At 52.6% G+C, this 24,907-nt stretch overlaps 1 protein-coding gene across 4 annotated transcripts; it reads left to right on the forward strand.

The window, feature by feature from the left end:
- Nucleotides 1–4: 4 nt before the first annotated feature.
- On the forward strand, nt 5–24,905 carry Il4r (interleukin 4 receptor). 4 transcript variants are annotated; one of them, XM_006230215.5, is made up of 12 exons: nt 5–113; nt 7,267–7,400; nt 10,977–11,057; nt 12,433–12,519; nt 13,855–13,993; nt 15,630–15,781; nt 16,540–16,691; nt 18,027–18,183; nt 19,452–19,551; nt 21,603–21,681; nt 22,099–22,148; nt 22,478–24,902. In XM_006230215.5, exons 4-12 carry the CDS (start codon nt 12,450–12,452, stop codon nt 23,982–23,984), a joined length of 2,406 nt encoding a protein of 801 aa, XP_006230277.1. In that variant the 5' UTR covers nt 5–113; nt 7,267–7,400; nt 10,977–11,057; nt 12,433–12,449; the 3' UTR covers nt 23,985–24,902. The 4 variants fall into 4 exon arrangements, with proteins under 4 accessions (XP_006230277.1, XP_006230278.1, XP_017444293.1 ...); XM_017588804.3 differs by lacking the exon at nt 7,267–7,400 and having other exon boundaries at nt 31–113; nt 10,977–11,010; NM_133380.2 differs by lacking the exon at nt 7,267–7,400 and having other exon boundaries at nt 41–113; nt 22,478–24,905.
- The last annotated feature ends 2 nt before the right edge of the window (nt 24,906–24,907 follow it).

Here is a 24,907-nt window from a genome sequence, read left to right on the forward strand (position 1 = left end):
CTGCACGGGGCGGGGCGTCGCATGTAAATAAGGGGCACCAGGCGGCGTAGGAAACCGGGCGAGGTCCTTCGCGCAGGAAAGCCCCGCACGGCGCGTGGAGCCTGAACACACAGGTAGGAACGGGCAGTGGGGAAGGCTGGGGACCGGCCAGTGATGGATAAGGAACCGATCTGGGCTGGAACCAGAGCCCGCGGATCCTCGGGTGGGCGTGGGGCTGCTGGGCTCCTCTCTCAGCCGGGGTCGGCTGCCGTCGGTGTAGGTCGAGCGAGTGAACAGCTCGCGTACTGTGAAACTCAGGCAGCCTCGGCAGTCCGGTCCCCACAAAGACGTTCCAGGGATCTTCTAGAAGCTGAGACTACCAGGCTCCTCCCAGGTTCCGGTTCAGTAACCCAGGAACCTGAGTATTTATTGTGGCAAACTGGACGTTGTATAAGCCAGCTAGTCCTTGATTCAGTCTGTCCCCAAACCAGCACTCTTGGGCCCTGCCCTTCTTCAGCCCTTTGGGAGGTGTGAGGCTCACTGGCCTTCCTCTACAGGTGGTCTTTTGAGAGTCTTGGGGCGTTTGCTGGGACATTTGTCCCATCCTAAAGTCTAATGGGGAAACTGAGACTTGAGGGTATGTTTGGCCAGAAGAGAGTACTGAGATTCCACAGTCCTGGTAAGGTCTCTAGGAATCAGCCAGAGGAGTCATGACTACTTAGGGGACATTGAGGTGACCACTATGTCATGTGTTTGTTCTCCAGTTCATCTGTGCTCTGCTTGCTGTTTCAGGCTGTGCTCTCTGACTGAGGGACAAACACACAAGACGGAGTATGATGGGCAAACAAGACACCTCTTCCTAGGGCAGTGCAACCCCTGAGTCAGTTTTGGGTGTGGGGGAGCACTTGGGCAGGTCGAGAATCAGAGACAAGAGAAGGCATGCTGAACTGTGGGTACAGCATGGGCAAAGGCTAGAAGGTAGGACAGCTCAGTGTGCCACCTAGCTATCACAGAGGGGCAGATATGTGGGAGTGTAGATAGCTCTGCAGAAGCCCCTGAGTTCCCTGCTGTGGGGCACAGGGAAGTCACAGGACAGATTCCTAGTCCTGGACCTGATCCTGGGTCTTCAGGGTATGGATGGGGAAACCGAAGCGAGTTGCCCAAATGACCACACACTGGTAATTGGGCAGGGTTGTCACCATTTGAGGCTTGTGCGGAGGTCTTATACAGTGCCATCCCAGACTGGGGAAGGTCAAAGTGACCAGGGAGGCTGTCCCTGAGGCAGGCACAATGACTACGCCCTCACTTGGGGATGAAACGCCACACCCTACTTTTCTGCCTTGGGGATCTGGGTCAGGGACCTAGCTGGGGTACATATTCACACTTCGCATGTGTGGAAAGGAACTTGTCATGGTCCCCATGGCACAGGAGGGCCACCTGGGAAGTGAGGCTTGGAGGTAGCAAAGGCTTGATCTGTTCCTTGTGGGCTCTAAGCTCAGTCTCTGTCGTAACGTTCTTAGAACACTCAAGCATCGTAGTGAGGGTCCAGGGCGTCACGTATGCCCTATTCGAAACTGTACCTAGGGGCGGCAGGCACGACGGATCGTTAAGTGAACACATCTTTATTGCTACCCCCCAAGGATTCATTCGGCAAAATGAGAACACACTGACAACCATGGATGTGTGCAGTGACCTTTGCTGGGGGTCCTTCATCAGAGAGTGGCAGAGGCAGGGGCTGCACTGTGACTGTGCCTGCTGTGACAGGACACTGTTGAGCATTCCTCGGGTTGAGCCTCTGAGCCCAGCCTAGCTATGTCTGGCTGGATTTCCATCTGCGTGAGGCTTGCCTGGGTTGGCACAGACTCACAGTGACCCAGGTTCAGACACCCAGCATGGATCAGAGTCCATTGTTCTGGTTGTCAGAGCCAGAGGCAGGAAGTGAGGGTAGAAATGGGGGGGGGGGGCGAGGGTTGTCCAGGTTCAGATCTGTGTGACCCCAAGAAAATCACTCCACATCCCCACACCTCCCGTTTGTCAGAGGTATCTAGAATGAGAATGTTCAAGGAATGGGTTTTCCATACCATTACTCATGGAGGGGCAAGGCATTTGATGTCTCCTCCCACTTAGGATGGTTTTGCTTTTTCAAGCTGCCATTCCTTCTTGCTCTGAGGGACTAGGGGTGCCAGGTGCTGTATCAGGCCAAAGATGAGGTGTTTGACAAAGTCCTTGCAGTTCAGACTCCCCGAGAGGAACAGAGTCTCACCATATTCACAGCCATGCTCCACTGTCCCGAAGAGTAGCCAGGGTTGTGCTGGAGACCACCCTTGCAACTAATTGAGGGGCGAGGCCAGACCTGTTGCATCAATGAGTGGCATCTCATACAATGAGGAGAGATGGTGTGTCTAAGCTCCTGGTGTTTCACAGGCACCATCAGTCAGTGACAGGACCAGACAGGGGAGGAACAAAGGTCAGTAGTAGCCTCCTGGGTTGGTGACACAGGGCTTCCTGCAGCCTGCGTGCTGGCGGGTGCCGTGCAGTCTCTTAAGCACAGCCTTTCTAAGAAGCACTGATGTCAAGCAGTTCTGGGTGCTGCCACCACTGACTCACACAGCCTCTGGGGCCCACAGCCTCTTGGAGATGGCGAAGCTTAAAGTGGGGCCCCAGCTCAGAGACTTCAGTTTCATGAGGTTTGTGGGAAGGTTGGGGGGCTTTGGGACCTGCAGCCCCCAGAAGTAGTTATAGAATGAAGGGCAGTACTCATGTGTGTTGGGTGCCAAGCCATAGGCCAGGGTCAAAACCGTGAATGGCACAGCGCTAAAGGCCCCCAGGAAGCTGACAGTCCTGAGGAAAAGGTGTCTCCAAGGAGTTTTAGCCTCGGAGTTGAGACTACAGAGATGCAAAGGCTCTAGGCAGGGAACAGGGTCCTTGTGTTTTACCCACAGCAAGGAAACAGTGAGATTGTTTGGGACTGAGGGAACAGGGAGGGGCAGGAGTAGAAGTCAGGGGGCTGGGCGGGATCTGACACCTGTTTTTATCTTAGTTTGTTTAAGCCCTAAGAGGTGAGAGCTGTAAGACACTCAAGTTTTCCAGATGAAGGGACAGAGAAGTCTAGTCACTTATTTAGAGTCACCTTTCGTGCCTCCCAGAGTCTCCACTGGTTATAAAGAATGAAAATTAGGTCACAAGGTGAGCCACCACCACCTACCACTAAGACCACCTCTTTATTTGACTATAATCTTGTGAATACTGCCAGGCCTCCATGCAGTCAATTTTCAGATTATTGGTAGATGAACCCCTTCCTCGCAGTCCCACAGAGTGAGGAAGGGAGATCAAGTACATAAGGAGCCAAGCGTTTGTTGGCTTGAGCTCCTATCCCCAAGACTGGTGTAGCGATCTGTCAGGCGACACTCTGACACAGGTCACCCACAAGCCTACATGCTCAACTCCTGCCCAAGTCCCCTGACTGAAGAGGAGAGTTTAAGAGAATCAGATTGTCTTAGTTGGATCTGGGAACCATCGTTCACAGGTCCACTTTGGAGAACTGGGTGGCCTGAGGTTCCCTAGGGTAGCAGGGGTGTCTGCCTTTTCAAAAGGGGAAGTGAGACTGTGGGAGGAGAGCCATGGCCATGGCCGTGGGCTGAGTGTCCTCCCAACCACAGAGCCCCAGTCTCTTGCCTATTTGCCTCTGGAACAAGGTCCAACTGTGTGCTCACTCTGGGGATGATCTCCGAGGCTGCCTTTCTGGGAACCTAAGTTCCTGGCCATAGTTCAACTCCCTTGGAGGTACTGACCATTGCTCCACTCCAGCCAAGGGGTCCTCTAGTTCAGGCTTTCCCTCTATGGTTATTTTAGGCATTCCCTCTACCTTTGGTAACTTTGGAGTTCAGTCTGGCTTCAGACTTGACTTGATCAGGGTCCTGTTAGAGCCGAGGGAGGCTTTCGCCTGCTCGTATCTTTCTAGAGCGCCTCTTGCTGCATGCTTCTGCGGTCAGTTTGTGAGAGCCTTTGGTGTTTGCCGTGGTTGATCTGAGGAAGCCTCCCATCTTTCTCTTCCGTGTATCTTCTCATCTGAAGTGTCTTGGTTGAGGTTACAGTTGTTTTTGGTCTCTCTTGTTTTCCAAGTATGCTTTTGGCTAATTAGGCCTGTGCTGGCCATCTGTCTGTCCCTACCAAAGAGTTGTTAATTCCTCGTGTCTGCCATCGGAGCTTTTGGAAGTGGTGTGTGGTTTTGAAGTGTTTGGTGGTGGGTGGAATTTCTGTTATCTGTGTTGCTGGATTCCAACACTGACTGTTCTAGCCGTTGTGTAGGCACATGTGGCTCTGTCTCAGTGGTAGAGAATTTACTGCTCTCTCAGAAAGGATTTTCCAGTTGTTCTCTTCTGGATGTCCTGATGTATTCAAAGGATGTCTACGTGTGTACGTGTACATACACGCATGTGCAACGGCTGAAATCTGAAATCCTCAATCACCCGCCGTCACCTCGTATGCACAGTCAGGCTTATTCCCCAGAGTTAGCAGATGGTGTTAGTCCCCCTAGCCAGTTTGACTGGTAGATACCTCGTCTCTCCTTTCCTCGTGTTGGGAATATAGGTGGATCATTTACATGGGTCCTGGGGATCCACACTTTAGTTCTCATGTTTGCATCTCAAGCACTTGAACTACTGAGCTATCTCTCCAGCACCAATGATAGGTGTAGTTGAGGTCCAGCACATAGCCCTGTAACCCTCCAACACAATAGGCTGAGACCAGAGGATCCTGAGTGGAAGGCCAACCTGGATGACATAGCAAGTAAATCCATATTTGTAAAAAGTATGTCGTCTACCGAGAGCGAAGTCCTAGATAATGCAGCTGTCGGTGTGAGCCCACTAGCTACGCCACAGCTGCGTTCTGTTTATGTGGGCTCTGCCCCACCCCCACCCAGACACCCTCTGCTCAATGTGCTCCTTCAGTTTCTCTGGGTCTTTTTCTAGCTTTTGAAGCAGCATAGCCAGACGCACAGCAAGCGGACACAGCAGACTTTGGATGTCACTTTCTCTCCCTCTGTGTGAATCAGCCTGAGTTCCTCTCTGTCACACTTGAATTGTCCTATTCTCTGCCAGTCAAGCGTGCTTTTCTCCTGGAGACTTTGTGTCAGTTTGCTTCTAGGAGGCTAGCACTCCATTCTATTCAGAAACCAGGATCCTGAGCATGTTGTTTTGCTGGTCATATAGTGGGGTACAGCTTGTCCTGCCTGTCTGTAGTGGGGATGTAGCTCAGTGGTAGAGCACTTGTCTCCAATGTGTGCTTCTGAGCCTGGATTGGGTCCTTAGCATTACGGGAAAGTAAATACATTACTGAAGAAGTCAGGCATTGCAGACATGTGCATGCGCTCCTCCTCAGGCAAAAGCTTCTTGGCTGGTATTTCAGGCAGTGAGGCTGGCACAGGCAAAGGCCCTGTCGTGGGAAATCACCTGGCCAGGATGAATGTTGTGGGACAGCATATCACTCCAGTCTGGCTGCCTCCTCTTTTGTGGGTGAGACGTGGACCTTGAGGGACCTTCGGTGGAGAATTAGCACAGAACCAGTAAAGCTCAGGGGGTGGAAAGGAAAGGGCTGGCTTGACTGTGGAAGGTAGACTAATGTGGGAGTGGGCTCGCCCAGGTCGGTGGAGCAACAGTAGTGAGGAGATCCGTGCTGGGCAAGGAGAGTGGGAAGTGAAGGAGACAGTCTAGGTGAGGAGATCCGTGCTGGGCAAGGAGAGTGGGAAGTGAAGGAGACAGTCTAGGTGACCTAGCAAGCTGGACTGCCCAAGGTATACTTGGGGACTTGGGTGGCAGGGGGATATGGGCTGATAAGGACAACTCTTTGGCTCCTCATCGCCCAGTGTGGAAGATGGTAGTGAGGGCTGTAGACATTCTAGAATCTTCTCTGGCTCCTTGATGAGCAGGTGAGGAAGCTCTCCAACCCACCTCCCATCCTATCACCATGGAACCCAGCATTGGGACATGGTAGTAGTCCTAGGAACAGAGGGTGGACTTTCCCTGGCGGGGCCAGTTCTGGAGTGGGGACCCCCTTCTACCATTCTTTTCCTCTTTCTGGGATCTCCTAGCATCTCAGGTCTGCTCCTACCCGCAGGACACCAGCTAATGATGGTAGTCACGTGGGGACCACAAGCTTAAGTGAATTAGTGATTAGTTATTTTTTTACTGTTGGGCACAGGGTCAGGCACAGGTTAGGCAATGTTGTTTACAGATGTAGAGAACCAGCTGCTATCCTGGGCAGGCTCTTAGGTCATGGTGGGGTGGATGCTTGAGGGGCCTAGACAACACTAAAGGGTTCTAGGGACCCCACAGGCCAAGCCCCTTGCCCTGTGGTCTTTGTAGCCTGACCCTGGAGAATCATTTGTTCTTCTTCACTTTGCCCATTTCTATGAGATAACCCTCACCATGAGGTTTAGGCTGGCCTTGAACTCCTGTCTCAATGTCCTTGTGCCTGGCTTCAGGGCACCCCTCACACAGCCCTCTTGTCAGCTCCCTGCAAACAAAGCCCTGGCTAGTCAGGTAGTTTACACCTCCCCAGCAGGTCGCCCCATCTTCCTGGGACTTGGTCCCACTTACCCCATGCTGTGTGTTTTGGAATTGGAGATCCTGGACTTCTATCCCACACTGGGAAGGAAGCTTGTACCTGGGAGAAACTTACTCCTGCTGTTGTCATGGCAACTAGTCTTTTTGCCTTTTTTTTTTTTTTCTCACCATTCTGTAAACCCTGTCCCAGGCCATGGTCGGTTTCTTTGCTTTCTTGAAACTGCCCACTGAGACAAGAAAACCTGTTCCCACTTCCCAGAGAAGGAAATTGCATTCTGAGAGGACCTCACCATGACTCAGAGTTCTTTCGCAGTCGGTGTGGAGCTGCGCTTTGTCCTAGAGTCATGACCTATATCTTAGGTACTCTGGGGTCCCTGCCCAAGTGGCGGGCCCTTGCTGCCAAGGCCCATAACAGTACAGGGTTGAGACAGCAGGAAGAATGCAGACGAGTGCCCCTTGCCCTTACCACACCTGTCTGCAGCTGGCACAGGGGATTTAACTATGCCCAGTGTTGCCTGCTCTGGGTGTGGGGGAGGGGCACGAAGTCCCAGCCACCACTAGACGAGTTTCCCGTTGAAGGCAATGAAGACAATGGCAGACTCTGGACTTTGGTTTGACCACTCCCTGTTACCTCTCTGCCAGGCATCGGACCAAGAATTACACACTCCGAGGCCTGGGTTCAGATCCCACCCACAGTAGTGACCAAGTGTGCATCCTTTTACAGGTTCAGAACCTCTCTGGGCCAGGTTGCTCCATCCCTAAAATGGGGCTGATACACCTATATCGACAATCTTCTCCGTTGGTGTCAGCGTTCAGGGGGTCCCTAAGAGGGAGTGAAGTACATCCAGCTGTCGTGAGGTGAGGAGCTATAGCTTCTGCAGGTCTCTGGCAGGAGCCTGGTAGAGTCCAGACCACACTAGACAGAATTTAATCAGTAATCAGTGTTTCGGAGCCTTGTATCCTGTTTCTGGAACAGTAAGTAATGATTAGAGTGGTGCTTGATCACAGCTCGCTGGCCTCTGCCCAGAGCCTTGCTGTGGGCCAGAGACATAAAGTTCTAGGAAAGGATGGGGTATCATGCATCAATATGTCTCCATGGAAACCCTTCATACCCACTTCAGATGTCCACACGGGGTGATGCAGTGGTAGTTCTGGCTGCTGTGGGCTGCCGTGCAGCAAGGCTGGTGTGGCACAGAGGTGCCACCAGAGTTCACAAGGAAAAGGTTATGCAGGCATAATCAGCCAGAGTGGGCGCTGAAAGGAGTTGGACCCGATTCTCTCTTGGGCTTCCAGAATTTTCCAGAGATAAGCTTCAGGGATCCCATGAAACTACCCAAAGGACTCCCTGAGGGCATTGTCAGCCCTGTGTGTTCACAACTGTCAAGGGACGCTTGCATTTGGTAACTCCGACCCCATGATGGTTTCCCTTTTCAGGGGCTTAGAGCCCTGGCCCACGAAGGGATCCCAGGATACCCCTGTCCCTTCTGGAAGAGGCTTTCGTCATCACACAGCCTCCTGGGCCTTAGCACCTCTCTTCTCAGCACTCTCAAGCTGTCTATGAGGATATTCTGCCCCCAGGCCTTTGACTGGTGTCCACGGTTCATGCCATTCCTATGTCTCTTCCATGGCAGGGTGCCCGAGGACACTCACCCTTGCACTAGGAATCAGGTCTCGATAGCCCTGCCCTTTGCCCAGTTCCAAAAGGACCTGCTTCTTGCCCTTCTTTAGAGTCCTCAATGGCTTCCTATTGTCCCCTCAGACATCCCTGGTCTCTCTGGACTGGCAGACAGTGCTGCCACCAGGTCCTGCCAGCCTCTCTTGTTTTTGCCAACCACACCCACATCTCAGCTGAGCCAAGAATTCAGCTGCAGGCAGGAAGCAACCAGGCCCTCCCTGCTTGCCTGGTGGGTCAGTCACCTTCCCTCCAGGCCTCCTTAAGACTTTTTCAGACTGCATAATGGACGTGGGATTATGCTGCCTTCACAGGGGGCTTTGAAAGTTGATTTGGCTCACAGAGATCTGCCTGCTTCGGACTCTGAGGCTGGGGCCAAAGCCCTGTGCCACCACAACTGGCCTTTGTGTTAGCAGTTCCTAATGGGGAGGTCCTCAATCCTTCTTCCCCCATGATCCCTTCAGTCTGGTGTGAGCCTCGGAGCCTTTTGCTGGCCTACGACCTGGCCTGACAACCATCCCTGGCTCCTAGATCAGTCACAGGATCACCCCTACAATCTTATGTTTGCTTGAAACTCTCCAGTATCTTCTTATCTCACTCAGGTCCTTGTTAAAAGAAGAAAGGAGTGTAGCCAGCTGGTGGTACATGCCTCTCAAGAAAGATCCCAGTTTTAAAGCCTGCCTGGTTTACAGGATGAACTTCAAAGCCAGACTCGATCATGTAGTAAGGCCCTGGCCCAAAATAATGCATATACACATACATGTGACTGGGCAATGGCTCAGATGTAGAGTGCTTGCCTAGCAAGTACCAGACCTTGGACTCAGTCCCCTGAAAGACAGTGGTATTTACAACTGTAGGAAGTGGTACATAGTAGGTGCTTTGAAGTACTTGTGATAAGAAAGGGTACGCAGGGAGGCAGGTAACACCTATGGGCTTCTCGCTCCACTATTGGAGCAGGAGCAGGCTGTGCTAGCCCCTCCCTGGGCTGAGCCAGCACAAATAGGGGCCCTGGACTTCCCTGCGTCCCTGTCTGAGGTGGGGCTGTTGACGTGGCCGCCATTTCTGGGAACCCCAGTGGCGGCTGCCTAGAAGCAATGTGTCCTTGGCTCCCAGCCAGCCCAGCCCAGCTGTCTTGAAGTTGGGAGGAAGTAGCAGGCCTACTTAGACTGGAGTCTTGGGTCAGTTGCTTCAGAAGCCACCACACCCCCTTGACCCTTAATCTCTCTTCCTCTGCATGTGCTGCTCGTCATAGTTCCGTTTTTCCTGTTTTGGAGTGCATTTCAAGAAGCGGCACAGTGGTCAAGCCCACAGATTGTGGATCCCATTCCAGCTCTGGGACCACAGCAGGCATCCTACCAATTCTGTGCTCCAGCGTTCTTGTCTATAGAATGGTATCTGCCTCGTAAGGCATCTGTGAAGTAAGCTAGGGCACCAGTTACCATCACATATCACTGTGTAGGCAGAGTCTCCACCAAAGGCCTGTGTGGAGATTGTTGAATTTGTCCTTGCCTAATTCTTACCACTCACCCTCTAACAGACAGTTACTGAGCTCCCACTACATAATATGCCAGGCCGTGTTCTGGGCACTAGGGAAAAAGGAACTATGAGGGCAGACATGAACCTGGCTTCTTATGACTAGCACTCTTGGGGACAGACCCTTAGCTCTGGTGACACATGCATGATTTAAACGATCAGCTCCTTCTTCAGGGAAGGGTTGAGGGTCTTGCTGAGTTGTGCTAGCTGGCCTTGATTTAGGATCCCCCTGCCTCCACTCCCCAGATGCTGGGATTACAGGCATTTACCACCATGCCTGGCCACAGGTTACCCCTTACACTTCCATTTCTTAAACTAGGAGCATCCTAAGGGGGTTCCATGTCTTCTGTCTGTCCCAAATTCTTTGTTAAACCATTTGTATATTTAGCTTGCTTTCCTCCAAGCGGTGTTGCACTGGCTTGTAGGGGCACTGGCTTGCAGGATCTTTGTGTGTTTACACTATTTGTTTGTTGGCAGCTTCTTCCGCTCTTCTTGTTTTTATTCTTTCCCTTTGCATGTCGGGGATGAAACTTAGGGTTTCAGCATGAGTTTTACCAATGGACCACATCTTCAGCCCTGTCCTTTTCCCAGTCTCTCTGCCGCCCATGCTGGAGCCAGACACATTTTTGTTTAGCCTCCCGTGTTGGGGTGGAAACTGTGCCAGACTGAGGCAGGGGTGGTTGTTCTGGTGACAGGGCAAGGAGAGTTCTCAGCACATGGGGAGAGCCAGATGTGGCTCACTGAAATGTTTCTGGGCTATCAATGAGAAGGGGGCTGGTGGTCACTGCTCAGAAGGCCCTGGAGACTTGTGGGGCCTTGGGAGAGTGAGTAGAGTCTCAGAGGGGCTTGGAATTTGTCACCTCCCTGGCCCTGGGTCTCAGATTCTGTTACCAGGACCCGAGAAGACCACTGTTGCTAAACAATTTTTGCTCCGCCGTCAGTCAGTTGTGAAGCCCTTTCTTGACCTTACCACGGCTTAGCCAGGCTTCAGTGTGTCACACAGGCCGGTTGACATTTGAAGTTGACAGGTGCAAGGGTTGTTTCCACGGCTCATTTTACTTCATTGTTAGGTTCTGGCTGTAGTCCTAGAAGCTGAGGAACATACTTGGGGCTCAGAAGCAGAGGAACCTGGCTTCTGATTTTGGATCTGTGTGTTGCTAGTTCTGGGGCCTACTGGACAAGTTCCTATAACCTGGGACTCAGGGTTTGCACTTGCTTTTCTTTTGAAGGTGCTGGAGAGGGAGCCCAGGATCTGGGGGCCAGGTACGCTGCCACTGAGCTGCATTCCAGTCTCTCCCTGTATAGCCCAGGTTGGTCTTGAACTCACGATCTGCCTGCTTCAGTCTGTTCCATCTCAACACACTCTGTGCTGGGCTTCCTGTGTCTTCCCCATATACTCTCTTTGTATGAGCATTCCCTTAATTCATCTAATGCTCGCCTTTTTGAAATCGTCTATTTCCCTCTGGAGCAGCAGGTCTCAGACTGCACACACACATGGAATGAACAACAGTTTGGTTATGATGGACCGGTGTGAGAAGGCAGTCAGTCCCAGGATACAATGGAGCTGAAGAAGTCTAGTGACTAGGGACATGGTAGCTCTCATGGTGTCACAGTGCAGCATTGTTTGAGGGCTGCGTCACACCCGGAGTGCTTGCTGCAGGTATACACACATGAAGGACAGTGACTTTACGAATGAACACTTGGTGACAGTGCAGACGTGTCTCTGCCTTGAGTGCTTACTGCACCGCGAGGGCAGTATCTGGCAGGATTGATGATGGCATGAGCCACCTGTGGCTGGAACTGGATGCATGTATGGCAGGGTGACAACCTTGTGCATTGCTTCCTCATTGAAGCTCTGCCAGACCCAGCCTGACAGGTCCTTGCAGCAGGAGGAAGCAGAACTCCAGAGGCTGTGGGCTCATAGCTGCTGCTCAGGGGCAAATGGGTCTGCGGCCGCAAATTTAGATACAACCTCCAGATAGAGACCCAGACAGAGGGGGGCACTGGTGCTGACCCACTTCTCGGGGGGACTGGAGGCTGACTCACTGCTGGGGAGGCACTGGGGTTGACCCACTGCTGGGGGGGCACTGGGGGCCCCTTGCAATGCTTCTCTCTCCCATCCCCCACTCCCAAATTCCCACCACCACCTCATTTCTTTTCTTTCCTTCTACTTTGAGTCTTGCTCCCTCCCTCCCTCCCAGATTCTGGGGGTGGAACCCAGGACCTGGTATATACCAAGCAGGCACTATGTTGCCCCCAGTCCCAGAGTACTCTCAGACCTGGGGTCTACCGTCATTTCCTCCCCTGTGACTCCCCCAGCCTAGGTTGCTTTTATAGTTGAGCCAGCCAAAGGGCTTCCACTGTGTGCCCTGCTGGGTTTGTCTGTTCATGTAATGCCAGCACCTCTGAGATGGGGCTGTCAGTGGATGGCCACTGAGCCGACAGGGAAACTGCGGCACTGGGTACAGCTTGCTCAGGTTCACAGCTGGTATGTAAGGGAGCCAGGACTTGAACTTGAGGAAGCTGTGAATGTGTGCCACAGCTCTGCTGGGACAGGCACACAGGGGCATGCTCTCTGGCTCTGTGTGGAGAGGGGCACAGAGACATGGAAGAGCGAGGCCATGCCACAAGTGAAATGGACCCCACTGACCTCAGATCATCGTCTGTCCACTCTTCTTTCTGCAGGCACCTTTGTGTCCGCAATGGGGTGGCTTTGCACCAAGTTCCTGTCCTCCGTGAGCTGTCTGATTTTGCTATGGGTGACTGGCTCTGGTAAGTCCCCACCTCTTGTTCATTCATTCATCAACCACTAATGACATGTCAAGGTCCTCTCGTCCATCACTGAACAGAACAAAGCCCTTGTGGGAATTGCGGAGGGAGGGCGGAAGTAGACGGTAACAAATCACCATGACTGGTTATTTTCATTGACACTAATTCAAATTGAAAGTGGAGGCTGTCCGGGAACTAAGTAGAAAATAATTTGAGTTATATACCAAAGGTTGTCAAAAGATGAAGGGAAAATGTAGCTCAGGACTGAGTCTGGGAGGCTTGGGAAATGGGTGGATAGGGAGGGGGCATTGCACTTCAAAGTAGGGTGCACAAGGGACAGTGGCATCAACTGCGGGTGTGTTCCTGGTGAGGCCCCCAGGGAGAGCCTGCCTGTCATGGGGTGGGAACACACGTCACAGGGTCCCTGAGTCAGAAGACCTTGCACAGTCTGATCAGAGGGATTGAGTGAAGACCAGGGTGGCTCAGAGATCTGGAAAGAGAAAGAGTTTCTGGGTCAGTCTAGAAGGCCAGCATGTGGACACATGTTTCTCACTCATGTGGGCAGGTGTGGCTTACCCCTGTCAGCTCAGCACTTGGGAGAGTGAGGCAGGAGGATTGTGAATTTGAGGCTACCCTGAGCTACATAATGAGCCGGAGGCTAGCCTGAGGTGGCTATGGAGACACCGTAAAAAAATCAAATGGACACACAGATTCTATCCCAAGCCCAGACAAGGGCAGACTATTCTGTGTGATGGGAAAGCCCAGGGCAGCTGTTGGGGGAGAGGGGTCAGGAGATCAGAGTTCTGTTTGCTGTATAAACATTTCCTGCACACCCAGTGGCATGTGTATTGTGACTTTGTCTGGACAGTGGCCATGTAGGGCGTGGGTCAGGAAGCTCTTGAGGGCCCCAAATAGTAGTCACTCAACACTTAGCAAAGCCCCACACTCACTGGCTGTTACATACACACACACACACACACACACACACACACACACACACACACACACATACACACACACACACACACACACCTGAATTCCTGGCAGGGAGCTGATGGTAAAGTACCTGTCCCCTCCTCCTCCCTCCTTCCTGCTCTTCCATTGGCTAAGCCTCTTAGGGAAGGGGTTGGGGGAAGAAAATGTGTAGGGTAGGCAACAATATAGGGCACCACCTCTTCTCCCAGTGCTTTAAGATGGGTGCTTCTGAGGGAGAGTGCACCTCTATAGCTGTGTGTGCGTGGGCAGGCATGTTTATCGTCTGCATGTGTGTCATGATCCTGTTTGTGCTAGCTTCCCTCTGACCTGTTCATGACTCCACTGCTCTGGCTGTGTCTGCAGGGGGCATCAAGGTCCTGGGTGACCCCACCTGCTTCTCTGACTACATCCGCACTTCTACGTGTGAGTGGCAGCTGGATAGCACTGTGGACTGCAGTTCTCAGCTCCTCCTGGACTACAGGCTGCTCTTTGAGTTCTCTGAGTAAGTGGGATAGTGGGGCAGCGCCCAGAGGTCTGTCCAGACCTTTGCTGTTTCAGGCGAGCACCGGGATATGTTGTGCTGTAGGCTCGCAGCAGCTCACTGAGCGGTGTCTGAGGTGGAGCCAGGTCTAGGATAACGAATCCTGCGTGATACCTCAGTTGAGCCAAGCTTGGAGCTTGGTGGTGCAGATCTACAACAACTTGAGATGCTGAGGTAGAAGGATCGATCACAAGTTCAAGGCCCAGCTGGGCAATTTAGTGAGATTCTGTCTCAAAATGAAAAGTGAGAGGGCTGAGGGTGCGGCTCAGTTGGCAGAAAGCTTGTCTGATGGATGACCCTGAGTTCTGTTACCAACCCCCCGCCACCACCACCCACAGGCTGCAGAGGACACTGTGGGACTCTGGATCCCTGTCACTGTGTCCTGGGGCTGCAATGTTGGACTGGACCAGCATTTGAAGTTAGCCAGGACTAGAGATACAATACCGCCTCAAAAAAGGAAAAATTGCAAATACGCTCGGCAAGATGGCTCAGCCAATCCCTGAGGGCTGGAGTTTAACCCTCAGGATCCACATGTCAGGAAAGAAAGAACCATGGAACAGTTTGACGACGTCTGAGCACGCTTAGCCATGGGACAAGGCTGTGTGGGATTTGTTGTGAAGGTGCAGGCATGGTGTCCAGGGGTTGCTCCGGGACATTCCCTGGCTTCTAGGTGCTCTGTGAGCACTGTGCCTAGGTCTAAACCAAGTCCACAGATTCAGCACTCAGTAGCATCCAGAGACACACAGACACTGCCCTAATGCCTGAGGGGTGACCCTCTACCCTCCTATTGCCTCAGGGCAAGTGAGCTGGGCTTTTGCACATCTGCACAGACCAGGCACTGACAAACTATGGACCTCAAGTCAATTGGCCACTGCTTGTTTTGTGGTTTGGTTTGGTTTGGTTTGGTTTGTTTGTTTGTTTGTTTGAGGCGGGGTCTCTCTATGTAGCCCTGGCTGTCTTGGAACATGCTATGTAGACCAGGCTGCGCTCACACTCACAGAGATCTGCCCACCTCTGCCTGTGCTGGAATTAAAGGTGTGCCCAACCACAGCAGGCAGACTACCGCTTTTATGAATAAAGTTTTATTAGCATACACCCTTGCCTTCATTTACGTCCTGTCTATGGCTGCTTTGCAGTTTCGCTGTAGTGACAGAAACTATATTGTCTTTTCAAAAGCCTTCAACTTCCTGTGTGGAATTTTATAGAAACTGAGTTTTGGCCCTTGGTCTGGTCTATGAGATGCGGGTGGCCTGTTTGGTGGCCCTTTGGCAGAATTATATCCCGATGTGTACGGGCAGGAGCCTGTGGGAGGTGTGCTACAGCCTATCAGAGTCCCCTGTAAACCAAGGGATGCTGGGACACTGTGAATTACTTAATGCTCCAGCCTGGGGTGAGGACCACAGCCAGAACGGCCATGTCCAGAATGAGGTGGGCAAGGTCTCTGGCCAGCAAGATGCTAACCCCAAGTCATTTCCATGCCTGGTCCTGGTTGCCTTGGTCTTCCTGTCAGGTGGGGGTAACCTGGGAAGTTGTGGGGGTACCAGGGTAGCTGGTAACTATGGGCAGTGATTCCCTAACATCGTTCTTATGTCTGCAGAAACCTCACATGCACCCCCAAGAACAGTGCCGACACCGTGTGTGTGTGCCAAATGGCCATAGAGGAGCCGATCCAGGCAGACACATACTGGCTGGAACTGTGGTCTGAGCGGGGACAGCTGTGGCAAGGCTCCTTCAAGCCTAGTGACAATGGTAAGGCCTGTCTGGGTGCTCCAGTGCGGGAGGTGGGCACACACTGACCGCAGGTCACCTGCTGCTTTGTCCTGTGCCTTGAGTGTGGAAGGCTGACCTTACTCTACCCAGAGTCCCCGCAGCAATCCCTACCACAAGCTCCCACATAGTTTTGTTTTATCTTGTGTTTGTTTGTTTGTTTGTGTTATTGAGGAGGGAACCCAGGACTTGACAGATGCTCTACCACTGAGCTAAACCCCTGCGCAAGCGTAGTGATAACAGGAATTGAAAGCCAGAATTTGCTGCTGTGCAACCAAGGGCAAATCGCATCACTTATCTGAACCTCAGTTTCCAAAAGAGACTGATTAGTCTCATTTTGTAGATCAGAGAAGGCAATGGCTTTGCCATAGGTCACACAGCTTCTCAATGCCAGAGGCAGAATTGAAGACCACATATCCGAGACAAGATCTCACAGTTTTCGATCTGTGATTAGAACTGCTGCTCAGACCACTGGGCACCTACAAAATACTAGGATTAACCCATGGATGGGTTTAAAATCATTGTCACATTGACCTTAATATACGCTCTGCCGTCATGATGTCACGGGTAAGGTTACTTCGGGAGTGATAGGCCTGGTGAGGTGGCACACCCCTGTAATCCCAGCATTCAGGAGTCTAGGGAGGAGGATCAGAAGTTCAAGATGAAGTTGTTAATAGGGACATCAAAACAAAAGAGATTCCAGGGCTTAAGCTCCTGACCCAGGTGCCCTTCCTCCCCAGTGAAGCCCCCAGCTCCAGACAACCTCACACTCCACACCAATGTCTCCAATGCGCTGCTGCTGATGTGGAGCAACCCATACCCATCGAACAACTTCCTGCACAAAGGCCTCATCTGCATGGTCAACATCTCCAGAGAGGACAACCCGGCGGAAGTGAGTGGGCACCGCAGATCCCTGCCGTTGCCTGGGAACAGGGCTGGAAGGCATGCTCCGTCCGTGGAGCTGGGAGCCTGGGGTGGGGGGTAGTGAACGAGAACCTGCTCTTGGCTAGGCTCTGCCCCGGGCATGTTCGTCCCCTTCCTGACCCTGCGTTTGCAGTGTGCAGTCATGTGGGCCGGTGCTCCCTTACTAAGACAAAGAGCCAAGAACATCAGCTGTAAGAGAAGATGTCTATTTAAACGCATGAGTTCCTAGAGATCAACCTGTGGTCTTAGGACCCCATTACTCTGGGCCCGGGGTTGATGCAGGCATCATGGCAGAAACATGATGGAGTAGAGCTGCTCACCTCATGGTGGCCAGGAAGCAGAGAGAGAGGGGATGGGGTGGGCACACACAAGCATACACCCACTGTCATAATATCCCGGAGAACATGCCCTGTGACTCCTCCTCCTCATACTAGGTGACACCATTCCACACTAGCTCCACTCTAGGGACCAAGCCTTTACTACATGGACCCTAGGGAACATTCTGGATGCAGACTACAGCATCAGGAGGGGGACTTATCCCTGCAGTCTTAACTCACTTAGTAAGGGGGCTTTTGGGCCACACCTACTTCCCAGCGGGGTACACATGAGATTATGGGTAGCAGAGTAGTGACTTCAGACTGGGCACACTCCTGGTCACATTTGCCTTTGTGTGTTATTCATGGTGATCTGTCTTCAGTGTGTAGATGGGAGCAGAATTGAACTGGGTGTAGTGGCCCAGCCTGTAACCACAGCTCTCAGGACGCTGAGGCAGGAGGATGGGAAGTTCTTGACTAGCCTGGGTTACATAGGCCCTTTCAAACAACAACAATAACAAACAAACAAAATCATTCTACCCTCCTTCTCCCCAAAAATAATTTCTCCACAGAAGGGATCATCAGATAGACAAAGGCAGGAGTCTGTAGGGGCAGCCTGGCTCTTGCTTTAGAAACAGGTCATTTCCTGCTACTCATGTCTTCCTTCCCCTCCTTTCTAGCATCCCCACTACTGGGATGACCAGAAACCCAAGGGTGACCTCTTTGAGATTACTTACTCAAGATCATACAGCTTAGCCTTGGTTTATGTTGTGTTCAAACCCAGTTTAATCCAGATAATAGCTGATGCCAGTCATTGGAGAAGTCAGGGGAGGGCTGGCAGCCTCCGCCTCATTCTCCTCTTAGCAGTGGCAGGGGTGTGGGAATGATGCCATTCCCAGCACTGAGGGAGCACCCAGGGCAGCAGCCAGGCTGGGAACCGACACACATACCTGCCAGCTCTGTGTTCACATGTCCCTGTCTTCCTTCAGTTCAAAGTCTATAATGTGACCTACACGGAACCCAAGCTGAGCTTCCCAGTCAACACCCTAACATCAGGGGTGCGCTATAGGGCACGTGTGAGGGTCTTGTCCCAGAGCTTCCCTGGCATCTGGAGTGAGTGGAGTCCCAGCATCACGTGGTACAACCGTGAGTATCAGGGTCTTGGGCTGTGAGGATCTCTACAGCTGTGTGTATTCTCTGTTCAGAAATTCCCTCTGGCTGACCTTGGGTTTTCAGTTCTGGGATTTCTCTAACTATACCTCCCTGTGGCTATGCTGTAGTGATCAGAGGGCTGCAAATAGGCCCACAGTTTCCATGGTTGTCACTGATGGGTGCCACAGACTGACTGAGTCCTCTTTCTATACAGTCAGAAATAGCTGCATAGTCAGGACTGAGGAAAATTGTGTGAGGTTAACGCAGTGGTACTGCTGAGGAGAAGGAGGGCTTGTCCGGAGCAGGCATGATGTACAGCACACATTTTTTTTTTCAGCAAATAATGTCAATCTGTGACTGAATGACCTTGGGGGCTCCAGTGGTGAGGAGAGCACACAGAGCAGTGGAGCTGGTATGCCAAAAACAGAAACGCAGGAGATGGGTCAGTGCCATAAGGCCCTGCGTTTAAACCCCCAGAGCCCCTGTAAAAGCCTGGCACAGTAGCATGAATGCATAATCCTGACAGAGAAATTAGGAGAAGCCGGTGGCCCGCTAGCCTGTGCAGATGGTGAGAGCAGAGCATCTGAAACAGTGTGAAAGGCTAGGATGGACACATGTATGGCTCGCACACTCCTGCGCTCAGATCCTAACACACGCATCGTGAACAAAAGATTAAAAATGGTTGAAAAAGCACAAATGTAAACAAAGAAACCAGGTAGATCCAGGTGAAAGCAAACGCCAGGAAGGAAAGGAGGCAGAGTGCGGGCCTGGGTGGAGGAGAGGGTGGGAGACGATGTCAGAGATACCTCTGAGTCCGTGAACAAAGAAAAGATTCCTGTGCTTGCACTGAATGTGTGATCTTTTAAACCACACGGCCCTCTTAGCCTGTGAGGGAAGCATATTTTTAGCCCCGCTGAACAGAGGAGAACCCCAAGGGAGCAAACAACTTGCCCCGGGTCACTCAGGACTTGATGGAGGCTGGCTTTGAACTTGAGCCCTCCAGTGCACTTGACCTCTGAGCTCTGGGAAAACGAGACAACTCCAAGCTGTTGTGATCTGGATGTGGATCAGGGACAGTGAGGACAGGGACAGGGACTGGTGCGAAAGGACTTGGTGTGTAAGGTGGGGGTTGGGGGGTTGGGGAGACAGGTGTGAGAGCTATCTGCAGCCAGGTAACCAAGGGTCCCTGGGAACCCCAAGTGAGGACGCACGCACGTGACACAGGGTGGCCTCCCAATTCATGACTCTTTTTCTCCTTTCAGACTTCCAGCTGCCCCTGCTGCAGCGCCTCCCGCTGGGTGTCAGCATCTCCTGCATCTGCATCCTATTGTTTTGCCTGACCTGTTACTTCAGCATTATCAAGTGAGTTCCTTGGCTCTCACTTGGCTGGTGCCTCTAGCTGGCCCTTCTGCAGTACCTGATGTGAATGCCCTGCTTACCTCTCCTGACTGCCAGAGGTCACAGTCACTGTGCTGGCTGAGAAAAGGCTGGAAGTCTGCCTCGCAGGCCAGGGCAGCCTGTGGCTGGAGGCTTCTCCACAGTGGCTGTGCTCTGGAGAAAAGAAAGCCAAGTGGGAGGCAGTAATGGTGGGTGCTCTGGAGAGAAGGAGCTGAGTTGAGGCTAAAGAAGGGTCGATTTTGGCATAGAGGAGATGGAGTTGTCCTCTGTCCCTCTCAGTGTCCACAGTATGCCATGGTTAATGTCTTCTCCTCCTCCTCCTCCTCCTTCTCCTCCTCCTCCTCCTCCTCTTCTTCCTCCTCTCCCTCCTCCTCCTCTTCTTCTTCCTCCTCTCCCTCCTCCTCCTCTTCTTCTTCTTCATCTTCCTCCTCCTCCTCTTCTTCTTCCTCCTCTTCCTCCTCCTCCTCTTCTTCTTCCTCCTCCTCTTCTTCTTCCTCCTCTTCTCCTCCTCCTCCTCTTCCTCCTCCTCCTCCGCTTCTTGCTCCTCCTCCTCTTCTTGCTCCTCCTCCTCTTCTTGCTCCTCCTCCTCTTCCTCCTCCTCCTCTTCTTCTTCCTCCTCTTCCTCCTCCTCCTCCTCCAATAATGGCCATAACAGCAGCCCTTTAAATTTAAATTTATTGGGGTTGGGGATTTAGCTCAGTGGTAGAGCGCTTGCCTAGGAAGCGCAAGGCCCTGGGCTCGGTCCCCAGCTCCGGAAAAAAAAAAAAAAAAGAACCAAAAAAAAAATTTAAATTTATTTTTAACATTAAATTTTAACTGCATTATTTCTCCCATATATCTTGTTCCTCCAAACACCTCTTTAAAAACTCCCCTCCACTCTCCTTTAAATCCATGGCCTCTTAAAAACTGCAGTTTTTTTATTAATTTTATTTGTATATATATGAGTACACTGTCACTGTCTTCAGACACACCAGAAGAAGGAATCAGATGCCATTACAGATGATTGTGAGCCACTGAGTGGGTGCTGGGGTTTGAACTCAGGACCTCTGGAAGAGCAGTCAGTGCTCTTAACCGCTGAGCCATCTCTCCAGCCCGATCCATGGCCTCTTATTTCACTGTTTCATCCGTCATCCTAACATTCATATACATATCTGTATGGACATACTCATTCTTTTTCTTTCTTTTTTTTATTGGATATTTTTATTTACATTTCAGATGCTGTCCCCTTTCCCAGTTTCCCATCCATAAACCCCCTATCCCTTCTCCCCTCCCCCTGCTTCCATGAGGGTGTTCCCCCCCCCACCCACCCCTTCCCACCTCCCTGCCCTGACATTCCCCTACACTGGGGCATCGAGCCTGGGCCAGACCAAGGGCTTCTCCTCCCACTGGTGTCCAACAAGGCCATCCTCTGCCACATGTTGCAGCTGGAGCCATGGGTCTGGCCATATGTATACGTCTTGTTTCTCTTGAAGGCCATCCACAGCGGCTTCTCTTTTGGCTGTTTTTCTGACTTAGTCCCCGTGGCCCTTGCACAGGGATTGACACACATAGTAGGTGCTCAGAAAACTGTGGGAAGATGGTGGGGTGAAAGCCACAGGGGCCAGTCAGTCCAGGAAGAAAGGGGAAGCCTGCTTCTTCATGGCCTCTGACCTCTCAGGCCTGTTAAAGCCAGCGTGGTACAATGCTCCTCCTGCTCCCAAAGGAACTCTTGGGGGAGCAGGATCCTTGCTATACAGCTTGAGTCTTTGCTTGTGCCCTGGGGCAGAGAGGTATCCTCCCCTGAGCCTGCCGGAAGATAGGTCTGCAAAGCAGCTTTGCCAGTATCATGCTCTCCCTGGCCTCCTCTGCCCATTTAGAATGGCGATGGCGATGACAGTTAGGATCAAGGTTGTTGTATAACCAAAAGGGAATCAGTGTGGCCTTGGTGCCCTGGGAGGAGTGCTGGCTAGGACACTTGGAAGAGCCCCTTGGCCACTGTGCATTCGGAGACTAACCCACTCCCTTTCCATCCTCAGGATTAAGAAGATATGGTGGGACCAGATTCCCACTCCAGCACGCAGTCCCTTAGCAGCCATCATCATTCAGGACACGAAGGTAATCCATAGTGTGACTCCCAGCCATGGGTAGGGTGGGCTCGAGGAACAAACGGTCAGGGCTAGGCAGGATGGTGCACGGGCAGAAACTACACACTGGACACTTGCAAAGCCCCTGCCCACATCCATGTGGGCCCAGTACTATTTCTGCCGTGTTCTGCTAGTCACAGGGAGTTGTGTGGCCAGATCAGAGTCAAGGACAGCACAGGCAAGCTGGAGTATCTGAGGGCATTTGCCATCTCTGATGCCCTTTCACCCAGGTGGCGGGGGTCAGGGGGAGGCTGAGGCTCCCAGAGTTCTGTGGGGCTTGTGTGGATCTCAGCTGTCTAGGCATGGTTGCTGTCTGTCAAAACACCTAGCCTTCTGCGGCTGGGTGGTGCTGACAGGCATCCCCCCACTGATTGACTGTCTATTTTAGGTGTCCCTCTGGGAGAAGCAGACCCGAAGCCAGGAGTCAACCAAGAGCCGGTATGTATCTGAACTTGAACTCGGGTCATCGTTTCTGTGGGTTTGTGTGGGAATGTGATAGTTAATCAGCTGGTAGCTATCAACTCCCTTTCCCTGACCCTACACAGCTGCCGCCTCTCTTCCTAGCCCCAAGGGTGGCAGGGGGTTCAATTGTGGGCGGCTGAGTCTCCATTCTGCAGTGAGAACAGGCTAAGTATTGATTTTTAAAGTCAGAAGACCATGTCTATAACACCCCAGTATCAATACAGGGTGGTTCCATGCAGGATTCTGAAGGATGAATAGGAGTTTTCCAAGGGTGGCAAACTGAACGCTAAGTTTTACTTCTGCAGGCACTGGAAGACTTGTCTAACCAAGCTGCTGCCCTGCTTGCTGGAGCATAGAGTGAAGAAAGAGAGAGAATCCCCGAAGGCTGCCAAAACCAAGCCTCTCCAGAGTCCTGAAAAAGCAGGCTGGTATCCTGCGGAGGTCAGCAGGACCGTCCTCTGGCCAGAGAACGTTCATGTCAGTGTGGTGCGCTGTATGGAGCTGTTTGAGGCCCCAGTACAGAATGTGGAGGAGGAAGAGGATGAGATGGTCAAAGGGGACCTGAGCATGTCACCTGAGAACAGCGGAGGGGGCTTCCAGGAGAGTCAGGCAGACATCATGGCCCGGCTCACTGAGAACCTGTTTTCAGACTTGCTGGGGGCTGAGAATGGAGGCGTTGGCCAGTCGAGCATGGCAGAGTCATCCTCCCTTCTGCCTTCAGAAAGTGGGCAAGCTTCTACGTCCTGGGCCTGCTTCCCCACGGGGCCCAGTGAGACCACATGCCAGGTCACAGGGCAGCAGCCTCCACACCCAGACCCTGAGAGAGCAACTGGCACAGCCTGCACACAGGTCCCCCTTGTCATTTCAGACAATCCTGCCTACCGGAGTTTTAGTGACTTCTCCAGCCCCGCCCCAAATCCTGGAGAGCTGGCTTCAGAACAGAAGCAGGCTGGACATCTGGAAGAAGGGGATCTTCTGAGCCCGGTTGACCCCCATTCTTCAGGGCCACCAATGCAGCAAGCGGAGAGCTGGGAGCAGATCCTTCACATGAGTGTCCTGCAGCACGGGACAGCTGGCTCCACCCCAGCCCCTACCAGTGGCTACCAAGAGTTTGTGCAGGCAGTGAAGCAGGGTGCGTCCCAGGACGCTGGGGTGCCTGGTGTCGGGCCTTCTGGAGACACTGGTTACAAGGCTTTCTCGAGCCTGCTCAGCAGCAGTGGCGTCTGCACGGACACAGCAGCAGCAGGGACTGACAGTGGATGTGGAGGGTACAAGCCCTTCCAGAACCCTGTTCCTAACCAGTCCCCCAACTCCATGCCCTTATTCACCTTCGGACTGGACATGGAGCTGCCACCCAGTCCCCTGAACTCAGCCCCACCCAATAGCACCCCAGAATGCCTTGGTCTAGAGCTGGGGCTCAAAGGAGGCACCTGGCTGAAGGCCCCTCCTCCTTCAGAGCAGGTGCCCAAGCCCTTTGGGGATGACCTGGGCCTTGGCATTGTGTACTCGTCCCTCACCTGCCATCTGTGTGGCCACCTGAAGCAACACCACAGCCAGGAGGAAGATGGTCAGATCCATGTCGTTGCTAGCCCTGGCTGCGGCTGTTGCTATGATGAAAAATCACCATCCTTGGGGAATCTCTCGGGGACCTTGGAGAGCTGTCCTGGGGAAATGTCACAGGAAGCCAACCTCACCTTAGCACCCAGGACACCCTCCAATTTGTCAGGGGTGGGCAAGGGCCCTGGCCACTCTCCTGTTCCCAGCCAGACTACTGAGGTACCTGTGGGCACTCTGGGCGTCACTGTGTCTTAGGTGAGTGTGCTGTTGTTGCTGAGGTCTGTGCTAAGGCCGGGGTTCCTCCAAGCCAGGGAAGTGCTTCCTGAGAGACAGCCCAGCTGGCAGGTTTCCCAGAAATCGAAAGAATGGTGAAGTGAAGATGTGAACTTGGCCTGACCCTAGAAGTTCAGAGCCTGGCTGTCTCCCCTACCGTTGGCCTGGGCTCTCCTCCCTCACAAGGGATTCAGGGACTCATTTTGCTTTCTCCCACAGCAGTGCTGATATTCTTAAGCCCTGGGCTCTCCTAGCTCTTGTTGCCCTACCTGCTCAGGCCCATTCTGTCCACCCAATAGACCGTTTGCCCAAGGCTCACAGCAGTCCTGGCATAGCTGTCGGGTTCTCCCAGCTGGAAGCTGGTCCTAGAAACTCGCAGCTGGCCTGGCAGTGGCTTGGGAGGCCCTAACTAGTGGAAATTTTGAGTTAAGGGAGGGTAGATACTGCCCCAAGGAGGCTATTCATTGAACAGCTCGGACTGAGACTAGAAGCAGAGCCTGCTGTCCCAGCTTGGCCCAGTTGTGGAAAGCAACAAGAACGCAAACTTGATTGCCCAAAGTCACTGCCAGTTACCCACATGTGGCCAGAAGCCAGGGCTCCCAGGATGTGGAAGTGGGATCCCAGTAAACAAACACAGCAGCCTAGTGGCAGGTCCCAGTGGACACCACCACTGGCAGCCAAGGCGAGACCACAAGGGAACTGTGGGGCTGGTTCTGGTTGGTGGCCAGATGATAGGGATGGCAGATGGCAGACTGCAGTCTGACTGCATTCTGGAGGACGGGACCAGGCTCAGGACTGTCTGCTCGTGTCCCTACCTTTGGGACACCTAGTATGTTTGCAAGGAGGGCAGGACAGAAGAGGTCACGTGGAGCTCTATGTCAATAAAGACTCTTTATCTTGTCAGT

The sequence above is a fragment of the Rattus norvegicus genome, chromosome 1 (genome assembly GCF_036323735.1).
Source record: "Rattus norvegicus strain BN/NHsdMcwi chromosome 1, GRCr8, whole genome shotgun sequence".
In the NCBI taxonomy this organism is placed as follows: Eukaryota; Metazoa; Chordata; class Mammalia; order Rodentia; family Muridae; genus Rattus; species Rattus norvegicus.

What these genes read in the sequence shown, in the direction of transcription:
- Il4r (XM_006230215.5), top strand. Translation starts at nt 12,450, where the DNA reads ATGGGGTGGCTTTGCACCAAGTTCCTGTCCTCCGTGAGCTGTCTGATT. An exon ending in CTTCAAGCCTAGTGACAATG is followed by an intron (nt 15,782 to 16,539) that starts GTAAGGCCTGTC and finishes CTTCCTCCCCAG; the next exon opens with TGAAGCCCCCAGCTCCAGAC. An exon ending in CAGGAGTCAACCAAGAGCCG is followed by an intron (nt 22,149 to 22,477) that starts GTATGTATCTGA and finishes TTACTTCTGCAG; the next exon opens with GCACTGGAAGACTTGTCTAA.